A 23,733-nucleotide genomic window follows, 5' to 3' on the forward strand; every position below is an offset into this window, starting at 1 on the left:
TCCACACAGCCGGGGACCGGCCCCCCGCATTGAATGACGCTGACGGCCGTGAGGAACCTCGGCATTTTCGGGGGGTTGTGCGCTAAGAGAAGCTCCAGCGCATGGGCCACCTGGGGTGAACATTGCTGAAGCCCATCGTCGGCTTTCCATGTTGTCAACCAACCGGAACTCACACCTGATAACGAGCAAAATGCGACGTCTGCACTGGTATTGTTTATAATATTTGAAGACGCGCTAATCTACACCTACTTATGTAAATTCAAGAGAAAGTGGCATCATGCTGCCGAAGTTTCGAAATCACCAACTCACGCCCTGCATCTTGACGGGCACATGCAGCAACCGGTCGCCGCTCTTGGTTGGTTTGGGCATTTCGCCGGCCCTGATGTTGATCTGTAGAGCCCAGTGCATCAGCCTGGGCTCGCCGAGCCCCGAGTCCCTCCCTTCGCGCCACTTGACAAATTCCTCCTCCTTGACTCCGTTGCCGAGATGTTTGTTGTCAGTCTTTTGCTTGCCAACTGCGGTCGCCGCTACGGGGCCCCGGCCGTCTGGTGGGTAATCATGGCCTGTCCATACTTTGGTGTCTTCAGGCAAGTCAAGCAGCTTCCGCACCGAAGCAAAGAGGTCTCGAGCATTGCCGCCGGGGAAATCACAACGGGCGGACCCGACGTCGTGGTTGAAGAGCGAGTCGCCCGCAAAGACGTTCGCTTTGCAGCGTGTTAGTGCCCGTTTCAAACTCCTGCTCATGGGAAACCTACCTCCGACCATATACCCCATGTGGTCAGGGGTATGGCCCGGCAGATGGATGGCCTTCGCCTTTAATCCGCCGATACTGAAGACCTCATCTTGGTCGAATAGCCGGTCAAAGGCGTGGGTATACTCCTCCTCAGCGATGCCGTACTTGTTTGCGAACCTCTCTTGCACCTCTCCGATCCGCCAGCCAATGCAGATCTCGGGCGCTGCGCCGTCTTGCGCCTCCCGCAGCCGGGACTGCAGGTACTTGGCCGCCGTCAGGTGGTCGGCGTGGACATGCGTCTCGAGAATCATGCCGACCTTGTATCCCTTTTCGCGAATGACTTGAAGCAGGTCATCGGCGGTCTTTGTGGAGATTGCGCCTTTGGCCGGGTCGAAGTCCAGAACGGAATCGATGATGACGGCTGCCTTGGTGGAGGGGTCAGCGACGATGTACTGCCATGTACCTGTCACCGGCTCAAAGATTTCGTGGATAATTGGTTCTGGAGCCATTTTCGGGTAGTTCTGCGGTTGAATATGTTTTGTTAGAACTTGGATGCGGTTCATTCGGTATTGCGTAGGAGTGCGTCGCAAGGTCTTAATCAAGGCGACCTCTCAACCGAGTCTTATAACAAGACGTCGAAACATATCTCATAAGCCTCGCCGTCTATCAACGCCATCTTCCTCCGACCGTTGACGCCGTGGTCACCGAGCAAAGCCCCGCAAAAGCGCGTCCTTGGAGGCAGCATCCCGGTGAGCGGGACCCACTCTCCGGCGACGCCCGTGCCCCCGGAGTGTTTCCCGACGTCGGCGACCTGGAGTGGAAACGGTCACCGGTGCTCCAGGTCTCGGGGACTTTCAACCCTGAGAAAGCATACTTATCAAGGTACACCCCAGTGAGGGAGCGCTGCCCATTGATGCAACCTTATTGATCCCCTTGCGACTCTGGTTCACCAATCAAGTTTCGCTGTCCGGCTTCTGGCTGGTGAATGCCGACCTCCCACACTGATGCATCGTTGTCTCCTTGGCTATTCAATTGTTCCACATCATGATGCCCAGTTCCCATTGCAGTTGTCGCATGGCTTTCCTGCGAGAACAAGCCTTCCCGAATATCCGAAGCAGCGCTCCCTCATCCAGAGCATTGGTTTTTTGGAATCATCTAGCGCCATGTCGTTAGCGGGGGTGAAGAAGGCGCAATGGGCGCCGAGTCAAGACTAACTCAACGCCACCCATCTCTCGAATCTAGGACTACGTCCACAAAGAACCGAACCAACGGCCGATGCGAAGGAACCCGGACTGCCACAACGCAGATGCGGACGGCAACACTGCCGACGGAGTCGCCCCATTGGCAGGGACCCCTCTGCTGGGGTGGGAGCTCACCTAGGTCACAGGGGAAGCGCGGCGTTTGCGACGACGGGGTTTAATAAATGGAGCCCCGCTACCGAAACCACCATATTTTTAGGCCATTATTAACCATTACTTTCTTCCAAGTCCCCGACGCTCATGGCCTCTCGGGCTTGATTCTGTAATCAACGGAGACTTCCTCCGTCCGGCGGCCTTTTCCCCTGACTGCAGTCTCGTTCTCGTTTTACACATTTTGCAATCCGTATAAGTTCATCCGACAAGCCTAACGAGATTTGGCGTCTGAAGATAGACTCTCTCCACGCATCATCAGGTTTTTCAGTCGTTTCGGCGACCTCTCATGTAAAGTCCTGCGCTGCTTCGCACCAACCCGGCTCATCTCAGTAAACTCGCGACCAACCATAACCATGGCCACCGTTTTGTCAGGCGCCGCCTTCGGTGCCGCTCTGGTGGGAGCGGGCGTATATCAGCCCTCCGTCATTATTGCTCAGCTCAAGCTGGAGAACTGGCACATGATCCAAGCGTTCCTCGCGGCGGCCGCCAGTAGCACGTATGCTGCGCCTCCTTCTCTCGTGCATGAAGACGTCACTGACGCCGTTGACCAGACTTATCGTCGTCACTCTGGACAAGCTCGGCTACGTCCGCCCTAAGCCCCGCAGCCCCTCTCGTCTGGGTCTCTTCTCCGAGTACGACGGCAACATCCTCGGTGGCTCAATCCTCGGCGCCGGCATGGCCCTCTCCGGCTCCTGCCCGGGCACCGTTCTGGCCCAGATCGCGGTGGGCACGCAGTCTGGCATCTACGTTCTTGCTGGCGCCGTCTCGGCGGGCATCGCATGGACCGGCTTTCTCCAAAAGGCCGTTACGTCCAACGCCGTCAAAGCCGCCCCGGAGAACCCGAAGCTCACCGTCTATGAGCGCGCTGGTATTAGCAGGGCAGCTTCCTTCATCGGCATCGAGGCCGTGTTCGCCGGCGTCATCTATGCTACGATGAAGTACACCCCGGCTAGCCCCTATGCCGTCGTTGCGCCCACCATTGGCGGCCTCTTCATCGGTCTCGCCCAACTCTTCTCCCTGTTGACACGCAAGTCCATGCTGGGCGTGTCAACATCCTACGACGAGATTGGCAGATACTTCTGGTGGGTTGTCCAGGGCGGCGGTGAGAAGGGCAAGCCGTCTTCGTACAGCAATATTCTCTTCTCCGCCGGCCTGGCCGCGGGTGCCTGGGCCCTCGCGAATGCGTACCCGTCGTTTGCGCTCGGCGCCGCGGATACGGCCGTGTCGCCGGAGCTCGCTGCAGCAGGCGGGTTCCTGATTGGTCTCGGGTCCAGAATAGCGGGAGGCTGCACATCCGGTCATGGTCTCAGTGGCGTTTCCATCTTTTCTACAGCCAGTTTTGTCACCATCATGTACATGTTTGGCGCGGGAGCCCTGATTGCCTCATATTTCCACTAGATACATCTGTAGTCATCCTTCTTTTTGCATAGCGGCAATCATAGCGAAATTTCCTGAAACATTTACCCGTGTCTCAGCCACTTCTGTGTGGCCCAAGTCGTACAAACCCGGGGTTCTGCAGTGGTATGCGGGAAACCCAAGGTGGACGTCATGTTGGGAGGTCGGCGACCACAGAAGCTAGTCGTGGCCCTAGCCAACCGTAGTTACCGGAAGAGTCGGGACTTTGTATGGTCGCCGACCAGATGTCAGTTCCCGTCTCAACTTCGTCTGAAGAGCCCAGAAACCATTGCATTCTTAGGGAGGCTACAATGTCTTTCACTGCAGCGGCCGACTGCTGCACGTTTGACACATGGATGGTGGTGTGGCCTACACGTGAGCTACAGCCATCTGTCTTCATTGTCTGATCGCGAAGTCGCTGGCGTCTGATGTCAACTACATGTGCGATCTTACCAGCAGGTTGGCCTTATTTACATGGCAGGCTCCTTCCAGTCTGTTCACATTGGCTCAATTCAAGCTGCCGACTCCTTCTTAGCCGTGACCTCAATCTCAATTCTCATGGCCTCCTCCATCAGACCGGCTTGAATCATGGTGGCAGCCGGGCGCACATCGCCGAACCACTTCTGCAGAACAGGCCAAGTCATCTGAAAGTCGTTGCGGTCGGGCAAGATATAATGTACGCGGACAACGTCCTTCATCTCCGCGCCGGCCGCAGCGAGAGCGGCAGCGATGTTCTCCATTGTTTGCTCGGTTTGCTCGACGATATTGGGCGAGATGACGCCGGTCTCATAGTTGTACCTGTCTCATTGTCAAGTTCCCTGCCGCAAATTCTCAAACGGGCAACGTACCCCGTTGTTCCGGACACAAAGATGAGGTCGCCCGACACCACGGCGCGGGAGTAGCCGATTTGTGCCTCAAAGGCCGAGCCCGAACTGATGTTTCGTCTGGTCATGGTGGGATAGGATGAGGACGGGTGAGAGAAGGGTATTGGGCAACGAGTGTGGGATGAAGAGGTTGGCCGAAGTCTAGTTCCTTGAATACTTTGACACCACGCAGTAGAGGGAATGGTGGAAGAGAGGGGACGAGGTCAAGCGGGCTTCTGCTGCTGTTGAGTCACTTGATGCACAGGGGTTGCCGAGAATTAGACAGGGTAGCTAGGTGAAGCCAATCAGGACCCCATTTCATGACCCTGACATGCCAGATTGGGACAAAGGCTTCAGCTGCCAAAAAAGCAGCAGACACCAACGCAGCGCCGGAATTTTCCTTTCCACGGTGAGTCAATCGTTTCAAGAGGAGACGTTGTGGGAAATAGCAAAAGAAGTATATGGCTCAGTATGGTCAGCTACGACCTGCGCGAAAGTCAAAAGCGGAGATGAGAATGTCAAACGCACCCCCGGCACTTGTCTTTCTACGGTCTCTTGGGAAACATCAGCGCCACGTGCGACCCCTGCCAACGAGGGACTCCTTACACCGACAGCACCGGCACTCACCGAGAACCAATTGACGACAGTTCTAGGTAAATCCCATTCGCTACAGCTTTTAGTGGCCATCAAGTTCAGATGACATGGAAGAAAGACTTTGAGTTCGTCGATTGATATGGCACAGAAATCAAATATGAGGCGCGGGGTTGATACGTGCGTTGTGAATGGGAATAACTTCACCTTGGCCCTTGCAACGACGTTCTGTTGAAATCGATTGCTTGAAACATCTTTGGGATCGTTGCTCCATTGAATGGTTGCAACAAGTGAAACTGGTCGAACATGTCTGCCTTTTTGGCAAGACCACCGGCTGGGTTCGCCGCACCTTCCAGAATGAGAGGGTGGCCACCAAGGAAGCCTGCTCCTGCCGGGCTGCTCAAATACTTCACCCCCGTCTCACCTTCTCGGCCTGTCTTTTCCAACTTTCACACCAACACACTGCGGAAAACCTTGGACAGTCGTGTACATAAGTCACCTCTGGCTTTCGCGACGATCCGAGCCATTGACCCTACCTCTTACGTCCCCGACGCTTGCACGATCCTGCCTGCAGCGGGATCTCAGACGGCAGGATCTCAGAAGCCACCCTCACCTCCCTCCACAATGTCGTCTTCTCAGATGGACATGGATGATCCGGAGACCCTCTTCGGGGGCTCCCAAAAGACCCCAAAGAAGACACCCAAGAAGCCCCTCCAATACCCCGCCGACATCCCTCGCCTCACCCGGTTCGGCCGCGGCACGTACGGCATCAAGACTGGCCCCCTTCCAGACGGAACCGACTGGTCTGAGCTCTCCGTCGACATCATCAAGGAGCAGCTCATGATGCGCAACGTTCCCACCGACGGCCGCAAGCAGGTCCTCGTCAACCGCCTGCAAAACTGGCAGACCTACTATGACGGCCAGACAGTCGACGTCCGCCCCGCCGCCGAGGGCTTTGATCCTGCCGATGAGGGCGCCAGCTCCACTCCCAAGAGCACGAAGAAGCCACGCAACGGCGTCCCTGTCAATGACCATAGACACATCATGTCGACCAAGAAGGCCATGACCCAGCGCATGTACATCATCAAGCAGTACGCCAACGAGGAGTGGGGTGACCCGAATCGGCTCTCGCTCGCTGTTCGTGGAGCCGGCGCCGACATTTACACCGTCACCATTGCGCATGAGACGTCGTGCACTTGTTCCGCTGCCGTGAGTGATTTACATCAATCAAAGTATGAAAGTACAGCTGCTAACATTTTGCAAGAAATTCAACCCGCGAAGCAACTGCAAGCATGTCATCTGTGAGTCCCACGCATCTCAGCATCACTAGCATCTGCTTACCAGTGCTCTAGACGTCCTTACGCACGTCTTGCGCGCTCCTGCCGAGATTCTCCCTCAGAGAAGAATCTCTGACGACGAGCTCGCCACGATCTTTGCTCGCGCCCCGAAGATCCGCCCTACCCAGGCCGAGATCGACAACGACCCCGCCTTCAAGGATGGCGTTCCCAAGTCCAAGGAGGGCAAAGACTGCATCGTCTGCTACCAGGCCTTCGGCGACTTGGAGACGGTATGCTGCAGTACTTGCGGCCACCATGCCCACACCGGATGCTTCGCTACATTCGCACACGAGAGCAGCGGCTGGGGTACCAAGTGCCCTACCTGCCAGGCCAAGTGGAACCCCGCTGGCAAGTCGGAGCAGGATGTTTGAGATATGCGCGGGTGTCATGTTGTTTTGAGATGAGCGGATGACGGGAGCAGGTGAGAGAATTGGTATGAGGAGCTAATTGTTGCTGGGAGAGCGACTGTGGAGGCGTTGTGAGATGACGAGATATCAGCGGGAGCTCTCGTAAATGATGAACAGGTAAAATGGCAGCGCAGACTAGCGGTAAAATGATGATGGGTACTGGCAATCAAAGACACCCTCTCTGGGTTTGGTCATAACTTGAATGTGGTTCTGAATGATCTATGCCTTGAGAGTATTGTACAAATACCGACTCGCCCCCTCCCCCTCTATAACTTCGAGGCTATCGCGCAACCTTTCCACCTCCTCCTTGAGGGGCCGACGGAGAAGAAGCTGCCTGCTGGATGCGATCAAGGAGGGAAAGCATTATGTAAATCCCCGCGAATGGCCAAGCCTAGCACGGTAGCTTCATTAACAAGGAAAAGGAAAAAAAAAAAAAAAAAAGTAAAAGTCCCCCACGCCTTCACACCACCGGGTTTTTGATGTGTCCGTAAAACTCCAGAACGCGGTAAAGCCGACATCTCATATCCATCCCTTTGGGAATGGGGTACAAGACAAGCAGTATAAGGCAAGCAAAAATGCCCGTGTCAATGCCAAAACTTTCGCCTCTCTCCCTCCCTCCCTCTCTCTCTCTCTCTCTCTCTCTCTCACCATTTACTATCCCAAATATCCCTCACGCCTGCGCTGGCCCGGCTTTCCATGACTGAGAAAACAATGACGAAGCATGCTGCCCTCTTACTTGAGCATCGAGTGGGTGCGGATGCCCTTGGGGCCCATCTCGCTGTAAAACAAAGGTATCAGTATGTGAAGTATGTGAATGCGTGGTCAGAACAAGATGGGGGGAAAACTTACTTGTACTCGATTCTGCTCAAGCTCGCCAGACGCTGGGCCTCGAGGCCGGCCATGTCCAGGTTGTGCTGGCAGAACGCGATACGAGCCGCGACCTGCGCGCCGAGGAACATGGCCTCCTCGAAGCCGTTCTTGTTCCACTCGCCCAGGTAGGTGGGAAGCGCTGCCAGCTTGATGCTCGTGGGCGTCTGGCTGTGGAAGTGGTGGGCGCCGCCGGGAGTGCCGTTAGCCTCGCCGGGGCCGGGGGTGCCCTGGTGCTGCGCCGACGCCGTGGTGGCGGCCTGGAGCAGGGGGTTGACGCCGGAGCTGTTGGGCGGCAGCTGGTGAGGGGCGCCGGTGAAGGAGCCGGTGGGGGTCTGGGCGCCGGTGCCGGTGGGCGTGGCGATGTTGGAGGGGAGCTCCGAGGTGAACATGGTGGCCGTGCTGGGCGAGATGAGGTGGCGGGCCGTCAGGGTCTGCATGATGTTGTCCTTGAGGCCGCGGAGGCGGGCGCCGTTGCCGACGAAGATGATGTTGTCCCAGCACAGGGGGCGGATGTACATATCGTCAATGCTCTGGACGGTGCGGTAGATGGTCGTGACGATCCGGTCAATCTCGCCACGGTCTGCAAAGGTGAACCGCTCCAGACCGACCTCGATGTCGCGGCGCACGCGCTTCGCCTGTCTCTCGGGAGGGGCGGGGACGCCGTTGGTGGCGGCAGGCGTCTCGGTGGGGATGGCGGCGGGCTGTGCGGTCGTTCCGTTCGTCTCGGTGGCCGCAGGAGGGTCAGCAGGGGTTGCCTCTGCCGACTTCGACTCGCCGTCAGGGACCGGCGCGTCGGCGGGCTTGGCGGCGCTGTCCGTCATCTCCACGTCCTTGGACTCGGTGGGGTTGCCGGCCTCCTCCTTCTTGGGTTCCTCCTTGGCCTCCGGCTTGGGCTCATCCTTCTTGGGAGGCTGGACCTCTTCCTGAATGACCTCCTCAAAGTGGAACATGTTGTGCGTGCGCTTCGAGTTGGGCAGGCGGACAGGCTTGGCAGCCTCTGCCTCCTGAGCAGCTTTGCCCTTTCTGCCACCCTTGCCCTTCTCTTGCTTCTCCTTCTCCTTCTTGGCCAAAAAGTCGCGCGCGTTGCCCGCCGTGACGATGCTGGCTACGTCAAGTACACCCTCGTCGCCCTTAGGTTCCTCGGGCTCTTCGTCGCCGGCGGCCACGGGACGCGCTGGTTCACTGGTCTGAGGTGCCTCGACGGCCGGCGCGGCAGACGGCCCGCTCCCAGCAGCCCCTGCCGTCGAAGTAGTTGGCAGCTCCATCAGGTTCGCTTTATTGGGCGCATAGGGGAGAACCTCGCAGACGTGGCTCTTCTTCAGCTGCTCAGCCATGTCGTAGGTGAAGTCCTTGCTCTTGAGCTTCTCGACCAACTTGCGCGTGAAGATCTCACCGCCAGAGATGAAGCGCTCGGGATTCGGGGCGCCCAGCTCGCCGTAGCTGACCACGCGACCGTCGTGTATGCAACTTACGTCGACCTTCTCGTAGCCAATGTCCACCACAGTCACGTTCGGCCACTTGACGCCGTACTGGGAGGCAATGCCGCTGTGCATCATGCACAAGGCCGGGGTTCGTGTCTTCTCGAATATGTAGCGCGCAATCGTCTCGTTGTCGGGGCGGGTCCATTGGGGCGAGGCGATGAGCATAATGGGAGTGTTGTGGTAGGTGGTCGTGAGCATGCTGTGAACATGGTCGAGGAAGGCCAGGAAGGCCTCCATGTTGGCAATACGACCGCCTGAGAAACCACTCAGTTAGCATCGCAAACCTTCTCGCATCGCAATCGCGCTCAATACGACGTACCTTGAAGAGGGTAGATGGCGCCCTCGCTTGAGTCTGTGTCTTCAACCCACTCGTAGTCGTCCTCCTCGGTACGCGGCCCGTCGATGGCGAGAGCGCCATTGGCGCCAGCCTTCTTGCGCTTGAAGGTGTGAAAAGGGCGCCATTCGCCCGTCTCCTCGTCCTTGAACATGCGCGTGGGCATGCGATGGACAGGCGGGGTCAGCTCGCCGCATCCCAGCTGGGCCATGGTCGTCTGGCTGCCGGGGCAGATGATGAGGACCTGGTCCTCGCGGAACTTGCCCGTCTGGGTCGACATCTTGCCGGCGCGAGGGGTTGTCGCGGCACGGGATTGAGCTGGAGTGTCGTAGGGCGTGGCAGAGCCTGGATTGTCGTCGTAGGTGGCTCGGGTTCGAGGCTTCGTGGGCGTAACCTGCGCGAGTGTCTGGGGCCGCGATCGAAACGCGTATCTGGCAGAGTCCTCTTGGGAGCTGATGCTGGTGCTGGTGCAGCTGCTGGCGCCAGCTGTAAAGCCAATGGTGGTACTGAAGCCAGAAACTGCTGGGGTGGTCCGTGCAAACAGCATGTTTGCTACAATGTTTTTCCGGTCCGTGCAGCTACTGCACACACATCAAGGCATAGACACCAGAGTAGCAATCATGATGGTGATGATGGTGGTGATGGCAGTTTTGTGATTCACAAAATCTGGGGCTTTCATGGTTCAAAGAGCTTCCTTCGGTTACAAAGTCATAAAAGATATGGGGCTCTAAGATCGAGCAGCAGCTCCGCTTAAGCAAGCTGCGGCTCATCATATCATCGTGCGGCTTGAACATGGGACGGGGAGTGTTCTGAATGATTGAACATTATCTTTATGCAATACATAGTAAGGCTATGCTACCATTGTCGGACGATCTTGTTGGGTTGCCCCTCACAGTCAACCCGCGGTAGCCCAAGTAATGTCCCTCTGCAGCATCTGAGGCTGCTTGGCTGACGTCCGGTTCTATGGTATACAGTCCCTCCCCCAATCCAGTTAACCGTTCCGTTTTCCCCCTGGTACAGACTGTGTACCCAATCATCATTTGTGGTGTTGTTGTACCCTCCCGGTGCTTGGCCATTTTGAGCCTTGAATCCGTAAACGCCTGTTAAAACCGTCGTAAAGTTGTTCGTCATCGCAAGTAACTGCTGAGTATTCTGCTCCCAGAATTTGCAGCCATAAATCTTCCCCAACGCCTGGCAGTGAAAATTTCAAGCAGGAAAATGGGACAGTGTGCGTGTCCAAGTTCCTGGGTAGCACACCTAGTGCCACGCAAAAAGCAAAAAGAAAGTGAATGGTATCATGCAACGTCAACCGCCTTCGGGGCAACATGCCTCAACTCGATGCTGGAAACTTCTTTCAAAGGGCTGCCCAAAGGGGTCATAAAATCGGTTTCCTCGTCCGGGAAAGCACCAGGGGCCAAAGGTGTGGCCTTGTTCAGTTCCTGAACCGTGGGGGTCTCAAGTGCCGACTCATCCACTTGCAGCTTCTCCGTCATGATGGAATCGGTCTTGCTCGCCTTCTCCGCATCAGACCCATCCTCAGCGGGCACCTCCTTGATGGACGGGATCTTGCTCGTCTCGCTTCTGATAGAGCTAGAATCAATGGACTGACGAGGAGAGGCGGTGAAGGAAGACTGAAGTGGGCTGTGAAGATGGCTCACATCTCCCATCTCACTCTTGCTCGCGCGGGAGCCTCTCGCAGGGCTTCTCGCCGGCAGGGGGGGCGGAATCCTCTTAGGAATCGTGACCAGGGAGCCCTTGGCGTGAATCGGGGCAGCCATGCGAGCAGGCTGGACCTCGGCCACTTCGAAGATGACCGCCTCCTCCTCGTCGTCCTCATCGTCCTCGTCATCGGCGTCATCATCCTCGTTCTCATCTTGCGCCTCCTCCTTGATCTCATCGTCATGCTTGGTGATGATGCTGGCGTCGTCCTTGGTGTATACACTAGATGCCTTGGTCGCCGCATCATCCATGGTGCTCACGTCGGTTCGCAAGTGGTCGTCGCTGTCCGTCATGATGGTGCCCTCGATCGAGTGACTACCGCTGATTTGCCGTAAGGGTGTGAAATCAATCTTGGTGTAGTCAATCTCCTCGGGCTCCTTCAGTGCAGGTAAGCTGTGGATGGAAGCCCCGTCTTCGCTTTGGCTCTGGCTCTGACTGGGCGAGGTGTCGGGGGTGGTGATGGCCGTGCTGGTGTGAGTGAAGGCCTCCGACAACTTGGTACGGTTCGTCTTGGTGGACATGAGACTGGCCCGGTTGCTTCTTGTCGTTGTCGTCTCGACACTCTGTCTGCTGAACTTTGAGAAGGCAGGGCTGGTCGGGGTGGGGTTGAACTCAAACTGGCGACTTGCCGGGCGTTGGTGCGTTCCGGCCTCGCGAATCTCCAGTCCGGCCATCTCGAGTGCCAGCACACCAAAGGGGTCCGGGTCCTCAGCGTTGGGTATTCCGAAAGCAATCTTGGTCTTTGGCGAGGCGGGCGAGGCTCTGGGCGTCTCGAGGATGGCGTCTCCTGGCGCGGGTAGAGCCGAGAGTTTGCTGAGGATGACCTGGTCCGCGTCGATTCTTCCTTCGGCTTCCTTGATGACCTCGAACATGGGACGGGTCTCTTCCACGTGCCTAGACACATTGCCGGCGCAAATGTCCATGCTCGACACGTTGCATCCGTAAAACCTCTCGTTCTCATTTCCACGCTCCTTCAGGATACAGCCCGTCAAGTTGACGTTTTGCGACTGTCCTCTTGCCTTCATGTACGTCAAGACGGTGTTGTCCAGCTCCCTCCATTTCGGGTCGACCTCTGTAGATTCCAGTGCGACTAACGGGCCAGTTGTGAGGCCAATGTCTTCGCCCAAAGTAATAGTAGGTTGAGTAATTAGCTGCTCGAGGGCAGCGATGTTGTTAATGACAAGTACGCAGTCGTAAATGTCGACGCCCATTACGAAACTCAGCGACGGGGTGTGCAGCACGATTCCAGAGGGTGGTGACCAGGTACCGTCAGCTTTGCGGGCGATCAGGATGCCTGAGCCGCCAGACCCCGTCATCCACAGGCCCGATCGCATGCAAGTGAAGATCGCAATGCCTGCAGCATTCTGAATAATCCTCGGAGGAATTTTCTTGAAAATCCGAATTGGTGTTTGGGGCTCAGTGAGGGCCGATGAGCGGTCGGGCTGATCGTGCAGGGGCGCGAGGAAGCCGTCGGCTGCAAGCGAAATGGTGTTAGTGAACGGGTGCACCATGTAACGGGCGAGGCGGGAACGGTAAAATGAAGCCACTTACAGCAAAATGATTTCAAAATGCGGGCGGCACGATCGCACTCCGCATCGAGGGTTGCTGGCCAGAAAGCCTCACGACCAATACGTGAGGCAGCCGTGGCAAGAGCAGTGGTGGTGAGAGGGGCGGGCTTGGTGGACCAGCGGAAAACCTTCTCGAGGGGGGATTTGCTGTTTGCCGTGATGATGCTGCTTCGGGCGTTGCTCGTGGTGCTGGCGTTGCTCCTCCTCCTGGCCTCCCAAGACGGGAGGAAGCTCGAGACCCGTTGCATGGTCCGATGTGCGGTTCGTGGCGTGGTGGTGTAGTCGGGTATTATGGGCGAGGGCGTTGGTGATGTCTTCTGAGCCCCGTTCGCAGATGGAGACGGGGTAGCGACGACAGCGACATTCGTCGATCGCTTCTGTGGTGTTGCTTTCTCACCACCAACACCTATTAGCAGAAAAGACCTGCTTTCTCTCTGGATCCCGCCGGTATGGGAAGAAGTTGAAGAAGAGAAGCAGGATAGATCAGGATCAAGAATTTGGGGGACGAATTGGGCTTTGTTAGACAGGATCATTCAGGTCCACCGGGTCAACTCAGCCTCCTCCACTCTGAGGTACTGGGAATTGAGTACTTTGAATTGAGGTGCACCAGCAAGCAAGGTGCAGCGCTGCAGCAAGTACAAGACGGTGGCAGGGCTCACGGATCACCACGCAAAAAGCAGCGTAGCGTCAGGTTGTGCAGGCAGCGGGAAGGGTGTATGGGCCAAGCGGGGAGTGGGTGTGGGCTTGGGTTCTTGCCTGGGTCGGTCGTCGGGTCTTGGGTCGTTCTCTTGAGGGGCGTGTGGGCGAACAAGGGAGGGAAGAGAAGGAAAGGTCCTGGGTCTTGGGGGTGGTGGTGGTGGTGGTGGTGGTGGTGGTGGTGGTGGTGGTTGCGCGCAGGTGACGTGGGCGACGAGGATGTGAGGAGAAGGCCGATCCCTGTCCCCTGGCTCGTTGACGGCGCCGGACCAGAATTCAGATGGACCAGGCCCAGGTGGGATAGGCCGGGTGCCAGTTACTGCGCAGCTACTATGCAGTAGGTACTTGGTGGTAGCAGCAGGCCAGAGAGAGGGCCGACAAAGAGCCAGTTGGAGAGAAGTGAGCAACGGCGTGAGAACGAGGGAATTCGGTCGGCAGTGGTGGTGTTTTCTTTTCTTGTTGTATTTTTCTTGTTTCTTGCCTCTCGTGGTGTTGGCAAATATTTGTTGCTGGCAAGACTGGGGCTAGGCGTGTCTGAGCTCCAAAGTCGGGAGCCACGGGATTGACTGAGTGAGGCTTGTTGAGGGTGGAAGCAAGGTGAATGGCAATCCTATGCCAATACCATACTAGGTAGGTACGGAGTAACCTAGGTAGGTGCGTTAGGTAGCAGGCAGGGCAGATATTCAGGCAGGCGCAGGGCAAGGCTCTTGCCGACGCTTGCACTTAAACAGCCGGTAAGGTGCCTGGTAAGGTACCTAGGGGACAATAAGGAGGTGAGTCCGGCCGGTTCAGCAGTATTTTGAAAGATGCCTTTGTACCTAGAAGCAAGAGGAGAAGAAGAAAAGAAAATGTGAGACTAGGGTCAGGAACATCGGAGGGGCAAAACGACGTGATCTTCAAGTATTTGTGTAGTGTACCAGTCTTTAGAGACACTTCAACAATCCAGTCCCAGTCCACCAGTTCAGTCCACCTTTGCTGGCGCTATCCACGTTTTTGCGAGCCGGAGGCGACGGCTTCAAATCAGGCAAGGCCGAGTGCGAAATCGAGAAGCCTGGCCCGATTGAGGCTGGCCCATGGCCTCTTCTGGCGTCCCGAGGTACGTAAATCTGGGGCGGTGCCAAACTCTCCCAGCTGAGTTGCGGATACCATCACCAGCCTATCCAGGTCTCTCTCTACACGTGTAAATCGAATGAGAATCCAGAGAGCCACCAACACACGTACCGACTTGCGACTCGCAGGCCATCGCCAACTTCCTCCACAGTCCACACGTTGGCGCCTTTCATGCAGCTTGACCTCACGGCGAAACCCCACTGCAACAGGACCGACGGAAGCGCATGCATTGGTGGTGTCAAGACAAGGTATCAACATAGCTTGAAAGCTTGAGGGACGCCTCCAGTGGTGCCTGTGCGAGAACAGGTCCAGTCCCGTCCCGTCGCATTCGGGGGGCGTAACTGTCACTGGGTTGACTAACAAGATGCTGCTGCTGCAGCAGTGGTGGGTCGACGATCCCGCTGTGGCATCCATTCTCCGGCAGGAAGAAGAATGTTTGCTAACCCAACACTGATGAGACCAGCAATGAGACTGCGTATCCGAGCTGTGCGTCCGTCCGTCCCCTCCCACATACTCTTCAAGTACATGCATCCCGAGCAGTCATGACTGATCAGTGTGATGATGAATATACATACGAATACATGCAGCGACACGATTCCAATCCTAGAAAACTTCTCGGCCAGGACCGGCACGTTGGACAGCCTGGTAACACTTAGCACCTTCAGCATTGCTTACTTACACTGGCTATGTACCCTGACCCTACCAGCCCTTGCAGAAAAAAAAGAAAGAAAAAAAGTTCAAGGTGGGTTACGCCGGCAACAACAACAGCAGCAGCAGCAGCAGTAGAACGGCGCAGCTCACATCAGACTTAAAAAGACGATGGTCCATCACCCGTCTTACTCAGACCTGCAGACAGTCGCAGATCGGACGCTCAAAAGAGGCATCGCATCGCACCGCACTGCACTCGCACCGCGCCTTTTCCCGCCAGGCAAACCGCTAGCCAGACGCAAGGGAGACAGAGGGGGGAAAGAATGGCAAACGTCGAAAAAAGGAAGCACAGGTGCAAGGAAAAACAAACAGGAAACCCCCAACGGAGCTAAAGCCAATCTCCTTCACTGCCTCCCATCGGGACATGCAATGCCTGCAGATGCACGCACTTTGCAATTGTCTTCAGTCTAGAGCGCCGTGGTCCATTCTGTCGCGCCCATTGGCAAAGTCGTCGTGAGCCAACAGTAAGCAAGGGAGGGAGAGTTTGCATCCTCCTCGTCAAGCCACATCAGCGAGCTTTACATGATTAATCATGAGATGAAACCCTGTTATTTCGTTGCGAGCCAGCTGCCGGCGACCCATATCCTCAGAACAGACAGCCCACCCAATCGTCTCTCCTCTGCCATGCACCGTCCAAGACAGGCGCAACAGTCTCTCGAGGGGAAAGGGTCAAGTAGGGTCTGGGCGCGCGGACGGGACACGGACGGCCTCGACGATCCTACTCTACGCTCGTCTTGACTCGTCCTGACATGCAGCCTGATCCATGCTTCGGGCGAACATGTCGAGCTGTGCGCAATATGCGAAGCAGTCCGGAGACGGGCGCCTTCGCCCTTGCTTGAAAGTAGCCCGATATTAACACACTGCCCAAATCAATATTTGACAACTTTAATGTGTCCCTGAACAGACACAGAGAGAGAGTGTGTGTGTCAAAGGGGTCAACGAGGGTCCAAGCCGGAACAGAACCCGAAGAGACGGCCGAGTCAGGAGTTGCTCTCAGACGGAAACCCGATTGCCGTGCGCAAGGCTCTCGATAACGACCAAAAAAGAAAGAAACGAAGAGACACAGAGAAAAGAAAAGGATTTAATCAAGCTCCATCTTGGTGCATGCCAAATGTGAGGTGCTACTGCCATCTGCAGTAACGAGAAGTGGGTCCTTCCCATCGTGTGGCTGAGATATGTCTCTCGCCTTCTCCAATGAAGTCGGGGATTTGTCTCATCTCTGCGTCTCCTGTCATTCTGTCACCATCAGCACCATCAAAGTCTTCCTGCTGTTACCACCACACGTTCTTTGGGTACTCTGCTGTGACTCCGACCGCAATACCACCGCCATCGCCATCGCCAACCGGCTAGCTCGCTTGGCCGACTTCGCACCACCATTGCAGAGCAGCTGCTACGCTACGCTACGCAACGCAGTCATCTCTCCTCGCGGGGCCTGGCTCGCTGCACCTCAGCTGCATTTCGCTGCAGTGACTGCTGTACCCAAGTCCAACAATTGTCCGAAGGAATGGATCGGCTTGTCGTCCGGCCCATCCACCTGTTCACATCGGCTCTCCACTCGTCATACACTTCAGACTATCGGTACTTTTGGTCTACCTCGTCCACCCACCTGGCATCCCACCACACTTACTACACTACACCCAACCGACCAACCGCCCCCGAACGATGTCGAGTCTGACGGCTCTCTGGTGACGGGTTCTTTCAAGTTCCTTTGAGAGGGTGTGATGCTCTATCCAGTGTTCCTGACTAAGGAACGCAGCAGCATGGCGGCGCCAATATCGACGCACCCAAATCGCCATTTTCTCGTATGTGCGTGGTATCCGCCAGCCTGCTTCAGTCTGAGCCGTCTGTTGGCCCCGTATCGTCGTATCGTCGTCGTCCCCTCTCTGGCCGGTTTGGGTCGGTTCGTCTCGTTTTGGCTGGTCTGCTCATCCGACCCCGCTGCCATCCGTCATTCTCACCTCTCGCCTCGCGACCGGGGGAGGGGAACGGGTAAGCTTGCTTCCAGCCTGCCTGCGCGTGGTTGACTCGATGTCCTTACGGATCCAACACCACCATCGAGCGCCGGATTAGCTCGTGCAAATCAGAGGCCGACGAACCTCGACAACGAACCGAGGAACCCGCCACTTCCACTGAGCTTAAGCCACCACCAGGGTAGAAAGGCAGAAAGCAAACACCCTGCGACAATGAAGCACCTCAACCATCTCGGGAATTGTTTCATTCCACTCGGCGTGGTCGCCCGCTGCCGCCCCCCGACCCTGCCGTCTCAAAGGAATTTGAGAATCTCTGCCCCGAGCATCTGCAAGCGCGCCTCTTCACAGATTGAGACGATCCAGAGTTACTCATCGGCAACCCGTGCGCCCGAAGATTACCGCTCCAGTGCGAACTGACAGTGGCATCTGACGCTATCACACCAATGTCTCAAGCCCACGTCCTTGGACCCGAGAGGTGCAGAGGTGCGGCCTGCATCTCCTCACTACCTTGGGGGCGGAATGTGCACGCATCCATGAGACGTTTTCTTGCTGCATTTCGGCGTCTGTCTGTGACCACTACTGTTCGACTTTCTGCCAGAACCTTCAACGATGGGTTGCGAGTCTCTGTCTTGATTGCTTCTCAGAGCGTTGTTACCGGCTAGTTGCCTCACATGCCCGTCCTTGTCTCAAAATTGTCCCACGAGAACTGCAGCCAACCAACTTTAATCTCGTGAGTTGTTGACTGAGGAGAAAACGTCGTCACCCGTGCCGTTTATGCGATCAGCCGCTCCTCTCCTCTCCATTCCCTCCCTTCGCGCGGGGAACGCAGGCGGGGTTCCTGGCAGCCTACGCAGTAGCTACATACGGATACAAAGCACGCAGGTAGGGCCATGCCATGCTGCCGCAGTTAGCCTATGTTGCGCGGCTAGCTCTGGTCTGCCTCCAGTGCCAGCCAGCCAGCTTGGGCCGTGAGCCGGGCCTTTCGCGGCTTGAGATTCCAACTCATCAGCCCAGCATTGCCATCGGCAGTCCGGATTGCGTCCGGATTCTTCCAAGGCGGGGCGCGCCAAAGTTGGGTCCGTCAACCCAGACACGCACATGGCCGAAGCCGATCAAATGCCAACGGGGTCACTGAGGTGTCAATCACCACACCACGTTGTCGCCAAGAACTCGCGGATTCCACCCGTCTTCGTGTCTCTTTGTCCTGGAAAGATATTTCGGCAGGACCTGTCTTTGCCAACGACCTGATGAGGTGATCAATTCGCCCGCGACAGAGCGCCCGGCGAGGATCGGTTACGGAATGGAAGATGCGGATACGGACACGGCCATCTGGTCCCAGCCACCTGGAAACTTCACTTCAACCCCGGAATGCAGGCAGGGCAGACCCCACTCTAAGCCTAGCGCCGCCGGTACGCGCCAATCAAACATGGCCCGTGGGCCCTGTTGCTCTCCCGGCCTCGATCGTTTGCATCGAGTCCAACCAGAAGATTCTCACATCCAACCAAGTTCACAGATGCCAAGCTTGCGGCAGACAGGTCAAACCGGGAAACGGCTCGCTCGAACGTTCTTCACAGCGCTCTTCAACGTGTCTGACCTCTCACTCGTTTTCTAATGCCCACGCGGGTTTGTTCGCCCAAACCTGGCGATTCCTTCAGGAGACATGGCACGCAAACAGGGGACCCTTCAGAGCGTGTCTTCTCGTCGCCTCAACGGATCCAATGCCACACGGAAGCATTCTCCAGCATTGGCGGGAATTCCACATTCAACAGTCATCTCGCGTGTTGCTAGCAATTCGGAAACAAGTCTTGACCGTCGTTGCTATTTCGACGAACGCATAGCCTCGAGAGGTACTTAAAAATAGCAGGATCAACCTTGAACTCTGTCCATGGATGGGAAATGAAAATCTCCGCTTGTCCAAGCGAATTCCGCGATGAGTGGGCCGCAAAAACTTCAGAGTTGAGATGCCACTCGGGGATCCAAGCCACTTCGGACGACCCATACGCGGCACGTAGCCAGCAGGGGCTTTCGTTTCTTTCTTCTTGACTCATCGGCGTCGTTGAATCCAAGGGCCGCATGCGTACTAGGGGAGACAACAACAGGCATCCCAACTCCACACATTCGATGAAGATTTTGATACAGATTTTCTCGGCCTTTGGTGCTACTGCCCACAGGCCGTTGGGCCTCAAGGAAGGATGTGAGCGGCGATTGGCTGTCGATGCAGGGCGGCTTCCAGGCCCTGCAGCGGACGAGTTTCGAGCGTAGATGAGCCGTGTGCCGGATATACAACTCGACGGGCTCCGCTTGTGCTGCGAAAGGCATGAGGCCAGGAGCTCTCCCGCGGAACTCTTGATGAGGCCTGGCAGGGCCTCCGGACGGACGCAGCCGGTCAATCCGTCTGTGCAACCCAGGCCACCCGTTATTAGGGGGGACAGTTCGGGTTCACCGGGGTGGCTCATGACGGATCGGAGGAAGAGAACGAAGAGGAAAAAAAGAAAAGAAAAAAAGAACCCCCCCTTGGTCATGGGGCAGCCGCAAGTACCGAGTCGACCTCGTGGCAACAGCATGTCAGGAGGATTCGAATGAGTGGTATGAGCAAAAGGGATGGCTGGACCCTCCATTAACAAAGACCAAATATAGCCGGTCAATGATGTCTGGACTTCTGGACTGCACGCCAAAGCCCCCAAACTGGAGTCCAAGAGTCCCATTGGCGTCGACAGACGGCATATTCAAGCGTAAAAGGTGACAGCCAAGTGGAAAGACAGCACGCTCAGGGTGGAGGCAGAGCCCGAGCTCGCCGCCGATCGTCACAGGTTCAGATTCACGGTTGCACGGAGCCGGGGCCACGAGAGCCCTGCAACTTTGCACCCGTCCACTAAGGCAAGGCATGGCATGCTCTAGCCCTTGCCTTGTCCTCTGCGCCCTGTTCCCTTCCGCCAAACGGAATTGCACTTGCCAAACTGTTAGGGGGAGCCACAGCCTACGGGTGTTCTTGAGCTGGTTTCTAGGCATGCAGCGTCCAGGGTCCTTGCCTGCTTCAGGAGCCATGAGGTCATCAAAACCCATGCTCTCCTTAATCTCTCCGCAACAGGTTGTTCCTGGAAAGCAAGTTGGTTGAAACACTTGTTTTTTTTCTTTCTTCTTTTCGTCGCCCCTCAATGTCAACAAGATGTAACCAACAGGCAACGGGAACTTCGCACTGGAGCATTCGAGCATTCGAGCACTCGAGCGAGATTACTGCTGACAAACGCCGTGTTTATTCACCTCCTAGGTTCCTGGCGCCAAAAAAAAAAAAAATAAAAAAAATCGAGAACAGCATTAGAAGAACTAGCAAAAGACGCCGGCCCAAGTCTGTTTCCCACGCCGTTAACGCTCAACGTCTAATCCCGAGTTTCCAACCCCCTAATATTCTTGACTTCGTAATTTCGTTGCTCGCATTGTCGACCATGGTGATGATTGACTGACCCGGCTAATAAGCTTCATTCAGCCATCATAGTTCGAAATTAAAGCTGCTTCTTCAGTCCACCAAAAGAACCAATGCCCTCCGCCACATCGGCCGCCTGCTTGTTCCCCTTGAGTCGGTCTGCCGGGGGGGCTTGTTAGCTGGTTTCTCTCGGGATATTTTGCGCCCCATGGCTGCCGCTGTCAGAGACTTACCATCGACAAAATCCTGGCCGGCCTTCTGTCCCTGAGCCTGGAGTTTCTTCTTCTCGGCTTCGGCCTTTGCCTTGAACATCATGACACTATTGACGACGAGCGATTAGCCGTTGCCGCAAGGACGGTCGCGAGGTCCAGTAGGTGCTCTCTGCCTCTGTCAAACTCACCCGATCTGCTCGATGATAGGGTCCAGCATTCCCTGCTGGTACGCAAAGAAGCCTCCGGCGAACACGGCGACGATGATCGCGAGGGAGATGAGGAGGGACTGCGTGGTTGACGACTCCATTGTTTCTGAATTTATTTGTGAGAAGTTGTGTTTCTGAAGTATAGTATGTCTAGGGGCGCCGAGACTATTTCTATAAGTTCGTCGTGAATCACAAGCGTGAGATGCTACTGCTCTTTTCTTTCCATACTTCCCTCCATCTACTCTGCTCGTTTTATATCTCTCCAAGCATCGTCCTCAAAACTTGCTGGTTCGCAGCTTTCCCTTGTTGTGTGCAACCCCGCGGGAGCCAGATGATCGGCAATGACGTCCTCCCAACCTGATTGCGTGGGGGACAAGGGTGAACAAAATCAGGGTCCTCGCCCACCTTTTGCCTTGTTGGAACCAAGATTCAGCCTGCGAACCGCGTCAGCGGGCAGCGAGAACAACATCATTCCCTCTCTCGGGTGAGATGACAGACTGGGCCTACTTGCCCCGGGAGCACACGCAATTATCCGTGTCTTTCTTTTGTACGTATGGATGTGTTTCGTAAACCCCCGATGAAGTCGCACGAGACCCCACCCGGCCGGAAGCCGAGTGTGGCCATCGGCATGATGACTTCAGCGACGTGGCGGGGGAGGGGGAGCACAACCGGGCGGTGGGCTGTTCTGGAACCCCCCCCCCCCCGGCTGTAGCGATCTCATCGTGCATGCTGACGGCTAGCATGAGGGCAGGAGGATGTAGTGTCGGGTGGCCGTGTTCCTCCTGCGCTGGCATTGGTTGCTTGTGCTTTATTATCACGCTTCTCAAGGTCGGCAGTTGCTTTTCATATAACGGCGCCTGAGTGGTTCGCTCGCTTGACTAGCCAAATGTTGATCTGGCCGGTGTGAAGATTATGCTGTCGCGTAGAACGCTGGACGGTTGAAGACGGTCGTTGGTTTCCCGAGTTGGTGGCTGTTTGTACGTGCTTCGGCTCATTTGAGTTTTTTTAACGCCAAGATATATACACCGCAGGATCTGGAGAAGTAACTGTTTCTCTGTCTGCGTTTCAAGTGATTGCTGGCGTCAAGCAGCAGATGTTGGTTTGTACCAAGGTCCCAGCTGCCATTTCGCTTCTGGCGAGTTCCTGCAACCACCACGCGTGTCCCTTAGACCTGGGAGTTCGGGAGCGAATGCAACATTCTTCCTGAACACTATGTGTCTTATCCTCGGGCAGACGGGGATGCTGATGAGTTTGTTTTGTGTTTGTCGTACTCGCCACATGAGTCGACAGCGTACGAGCGATGCTTCATTGGCAAGTAGCTCTACATTGAAGAACGTAAAGGCATCTCTCCATTCAATAGCGTGGAGCCCTCTCGCTGACTGGCAACCATTGAGAGGCTGGTCATCAATAATGATACAGAGAGAGCGTATGCATGTGCCTGGTCGGGTGACGAGAACCCCCTTTGGAACCAAAGCTCAAGCAAGGATACAAAGGATAGTCAGGGGTAACACTCTGGCAAACATCCACGTCGCTGATACTGGCGTCCAGGGCCGAGCGTATGCCCCTGTTCGGAGCGTTACGCTTATCCGAGCTCACGTGCTATGGTTCTCGTGTTTGATCACAATCTACCAGCTGGCTACGATTCAGCGAACACTCCATGAGGTCGCCGGCCACCCCAGAATTGTTCTTACCCGCTGGTAAACTCTTTGAAAGTGCAGCGTTGAGGAAACTGGCGGTGCAAAAGGGGCCAAGACGTCGCCCTGTGGTTAATGCTTCGCCTCACAAAAAGGGACGAGTTCTAAATTCAATTTCAAGCTACTCTGCTACGCCAAATCAAACTGTCTTGAAAGCCATCACGACCCAGCTCGTTGCCTCCGAGGATGCGTCAGTTTTGGGTGTCGTGTGATGACGTGTGTACTAACTGCCTGCAGAAGACTTTGACAGAATCACGCTGTACAGATGACTCGGCTATTTTGAATAACGGATCGGCCTCCCAGTGACATTACGTAGAATCAGGATGGCGTTGACAATTAGGTGTGGACATCCGCCAGTGTTGCCACTAAACCACAAGACTCTCCATGTTTTTGCGACAACATTCTTGTAACGAGCTTCCAGTCGTTTGGTATACTCGGCAATTCATGCAGAATTCCAGGACATGACCTCCGCCGGCCGTGTGAGCTTCGTGAACCGGCCAGACAGGCCATAGCCATAGCTGACAACGACAACAACTGGAGACTCATTTGTATTCGGCGTCAATCGCTCTCTCTTCGGGCTAGGAAAATTGCTCCAACAGGTCAGGCTCTGGCCTTGACCATAGTCCGACCCAAATGCTCCTTATACCAGACATTCTCATGTGGTTTGGTCTGTAGTTACACAGCGGTGACGCTCCATCAGTAGATCAAGGACTAAAGATGGGATGGATTCAGACGAGCAACGTCCCTGTCAGAAGGGTTAGGTTCTCATGGTGTGATTCAAAGGTATTCTTTGGTGAGCTCAGACCAGTCGCGAACGACCGCTCTTGTTGTCCTACAGCCTACCTCGTCCCACATGATGTTTGAATTTGCGGACGATGGGACTTCTTCATGGTAGCTGTTGTCTCCCCTTGTCTGAGTTCGGTTAACTCTTCCGAGAGCGTTGATGTTGGAAAAGTCCAGACTGCGAACTCAAGCAACTTACTTGACGTGTGGCTACGATCACACC

General features: G+C 55.9%; 6 protein-coding genes across 6 annotated transcripts; 2 read left to right on the forward strand and 4 right to left on the reverse strand.

The window, feature by feature from the left end:
* Positions 1–297: 297 nt before the first annotated feature.
* On the reverse strand, positions 298–1,242 carry GCG54_00001864 (Beta-lactamase hydrolase-like protein; the record flags this gene model as incomplete). The annotated part of the gene is made up of 2 exons (XM_045401967.1): positions 298–704; positions 756–1,242. The coding sequence occupies 2 exons, from the start codon at positions 1,240–1,242 to the stop codon at positions 298–300; spliced, it is 894 nt and encodes a 297-aa protein (XP_045270696.1).
* A 1,256-nt stretch (positions 1,243–2,498) lies between these two features.
* GCG54_00001865 (uncharacterized protein) lies at positions 2,499–4,442 on the forward strand (the record flags this gene model as incomplete). The annotated part of the gene is made up of 3 exons (XM_045401968.1): positions 2,499–2,641; positions 2,697–3,503; positions 4,022–4,442. The coding sequence occupies 3 exons, from the start codon at positions 2,499–2,501 to the stop codon at positions 4,440–4,442; spliced, it is 1,371 nt and encodes a 456-aa protein (XP_045270697.1).
* Positions 4,053–9,970, reverse strand: GCG54_00001866 (SWI/SNF and RSC complexes subunit arp9; the record flags this gene model as incomplete). The annotated part of the gene is made up of 5 exons (XM_045401969.1): positions 4,053–4,338; positions 4,389–4,484; positions 7,475–7,516; positions 7,588–9,343; positions 9,409–9,970. The coding sequence occupies 5 exons, from the start codon at positions 9,968–9,970 to the stop codon at positions 4,053–4,055; spliced, it is 2,742 nt and encodes a 913-aa protein (XP_045270698.1).
* GCG54_00001867 (uncharacterized protein) lies at positions 5,619–6,702 on the forward strand (the record flags this gene model as incomplete). The annotated part of the gene is made up of 3 exons (XM_045401970.1): positions 5,619–6,203; positions 6,259–6,295; positions 6,347–6,702. 3 exons carry the CDS (start codon positions 5,619–5,621, stop codon positions 6,700–6,702), a joined length of 978 nt encoding a protein of 325 aa, XP_045270699.1.
* A 748-nt stretch (positions 9,971–10,718) lies between the features above and the next one.
* Positions 10,719–12,958, reverse strand: GCG54_00001868 (Protein YSC84; the record flags this gene model as incomplete). The annotated part of the gene is made up of 2 exons (XM_045401971.1): positions 10,719–12,616; positions 12,694–12,958. The coding sequence occupies 2 exons, from the start codon at positions 12,956–12,958 to the stop codon at positions 10,719–10,721; spliced, it is 2,163 nt and encodes a 720-aa protein (XP_045270700.1).
* A 7,736-nt stretch (positions 12,959–20,694) lies between these two features.
* On the reverse strand, positions 20,695–21,134 carry GCG54_00001869 (uncharacterized protein; the record flags this gene model as incomplete). Its single annotated transcript, XM_045401972.1, has 3 exons — positions 20,695–20,774; positions 20,849–20,934; positions 21,016–21,134. The coding sequence occupies 3 exons, from the start codon at positions 21,132–21,134 to the stop codon at positions 20,695–20,697; spliced, it is 285 nt and encodes a 94-aa protein (XP_045270701.1).
* Between the last annotated feature and the right edge of the window lie 2,599 nt (positions 21,135–23,733).

The sequence above is a fragment of the Colletotrichum gloeosporioides genome (assembly GCF_011800055.1).
Source record: "Colletotrichum gloeosporioides strain Lc1 chromosome Unknown consensus_7, whole genome shotgun sequence".
Lineage (NCBI taxonomy): Eukaryota > Fungi > Ascomycota > Sordariomycetes > Glomerellales > Glomerellaceae > Colletotrichum > Colletotrichum gloeosporioides.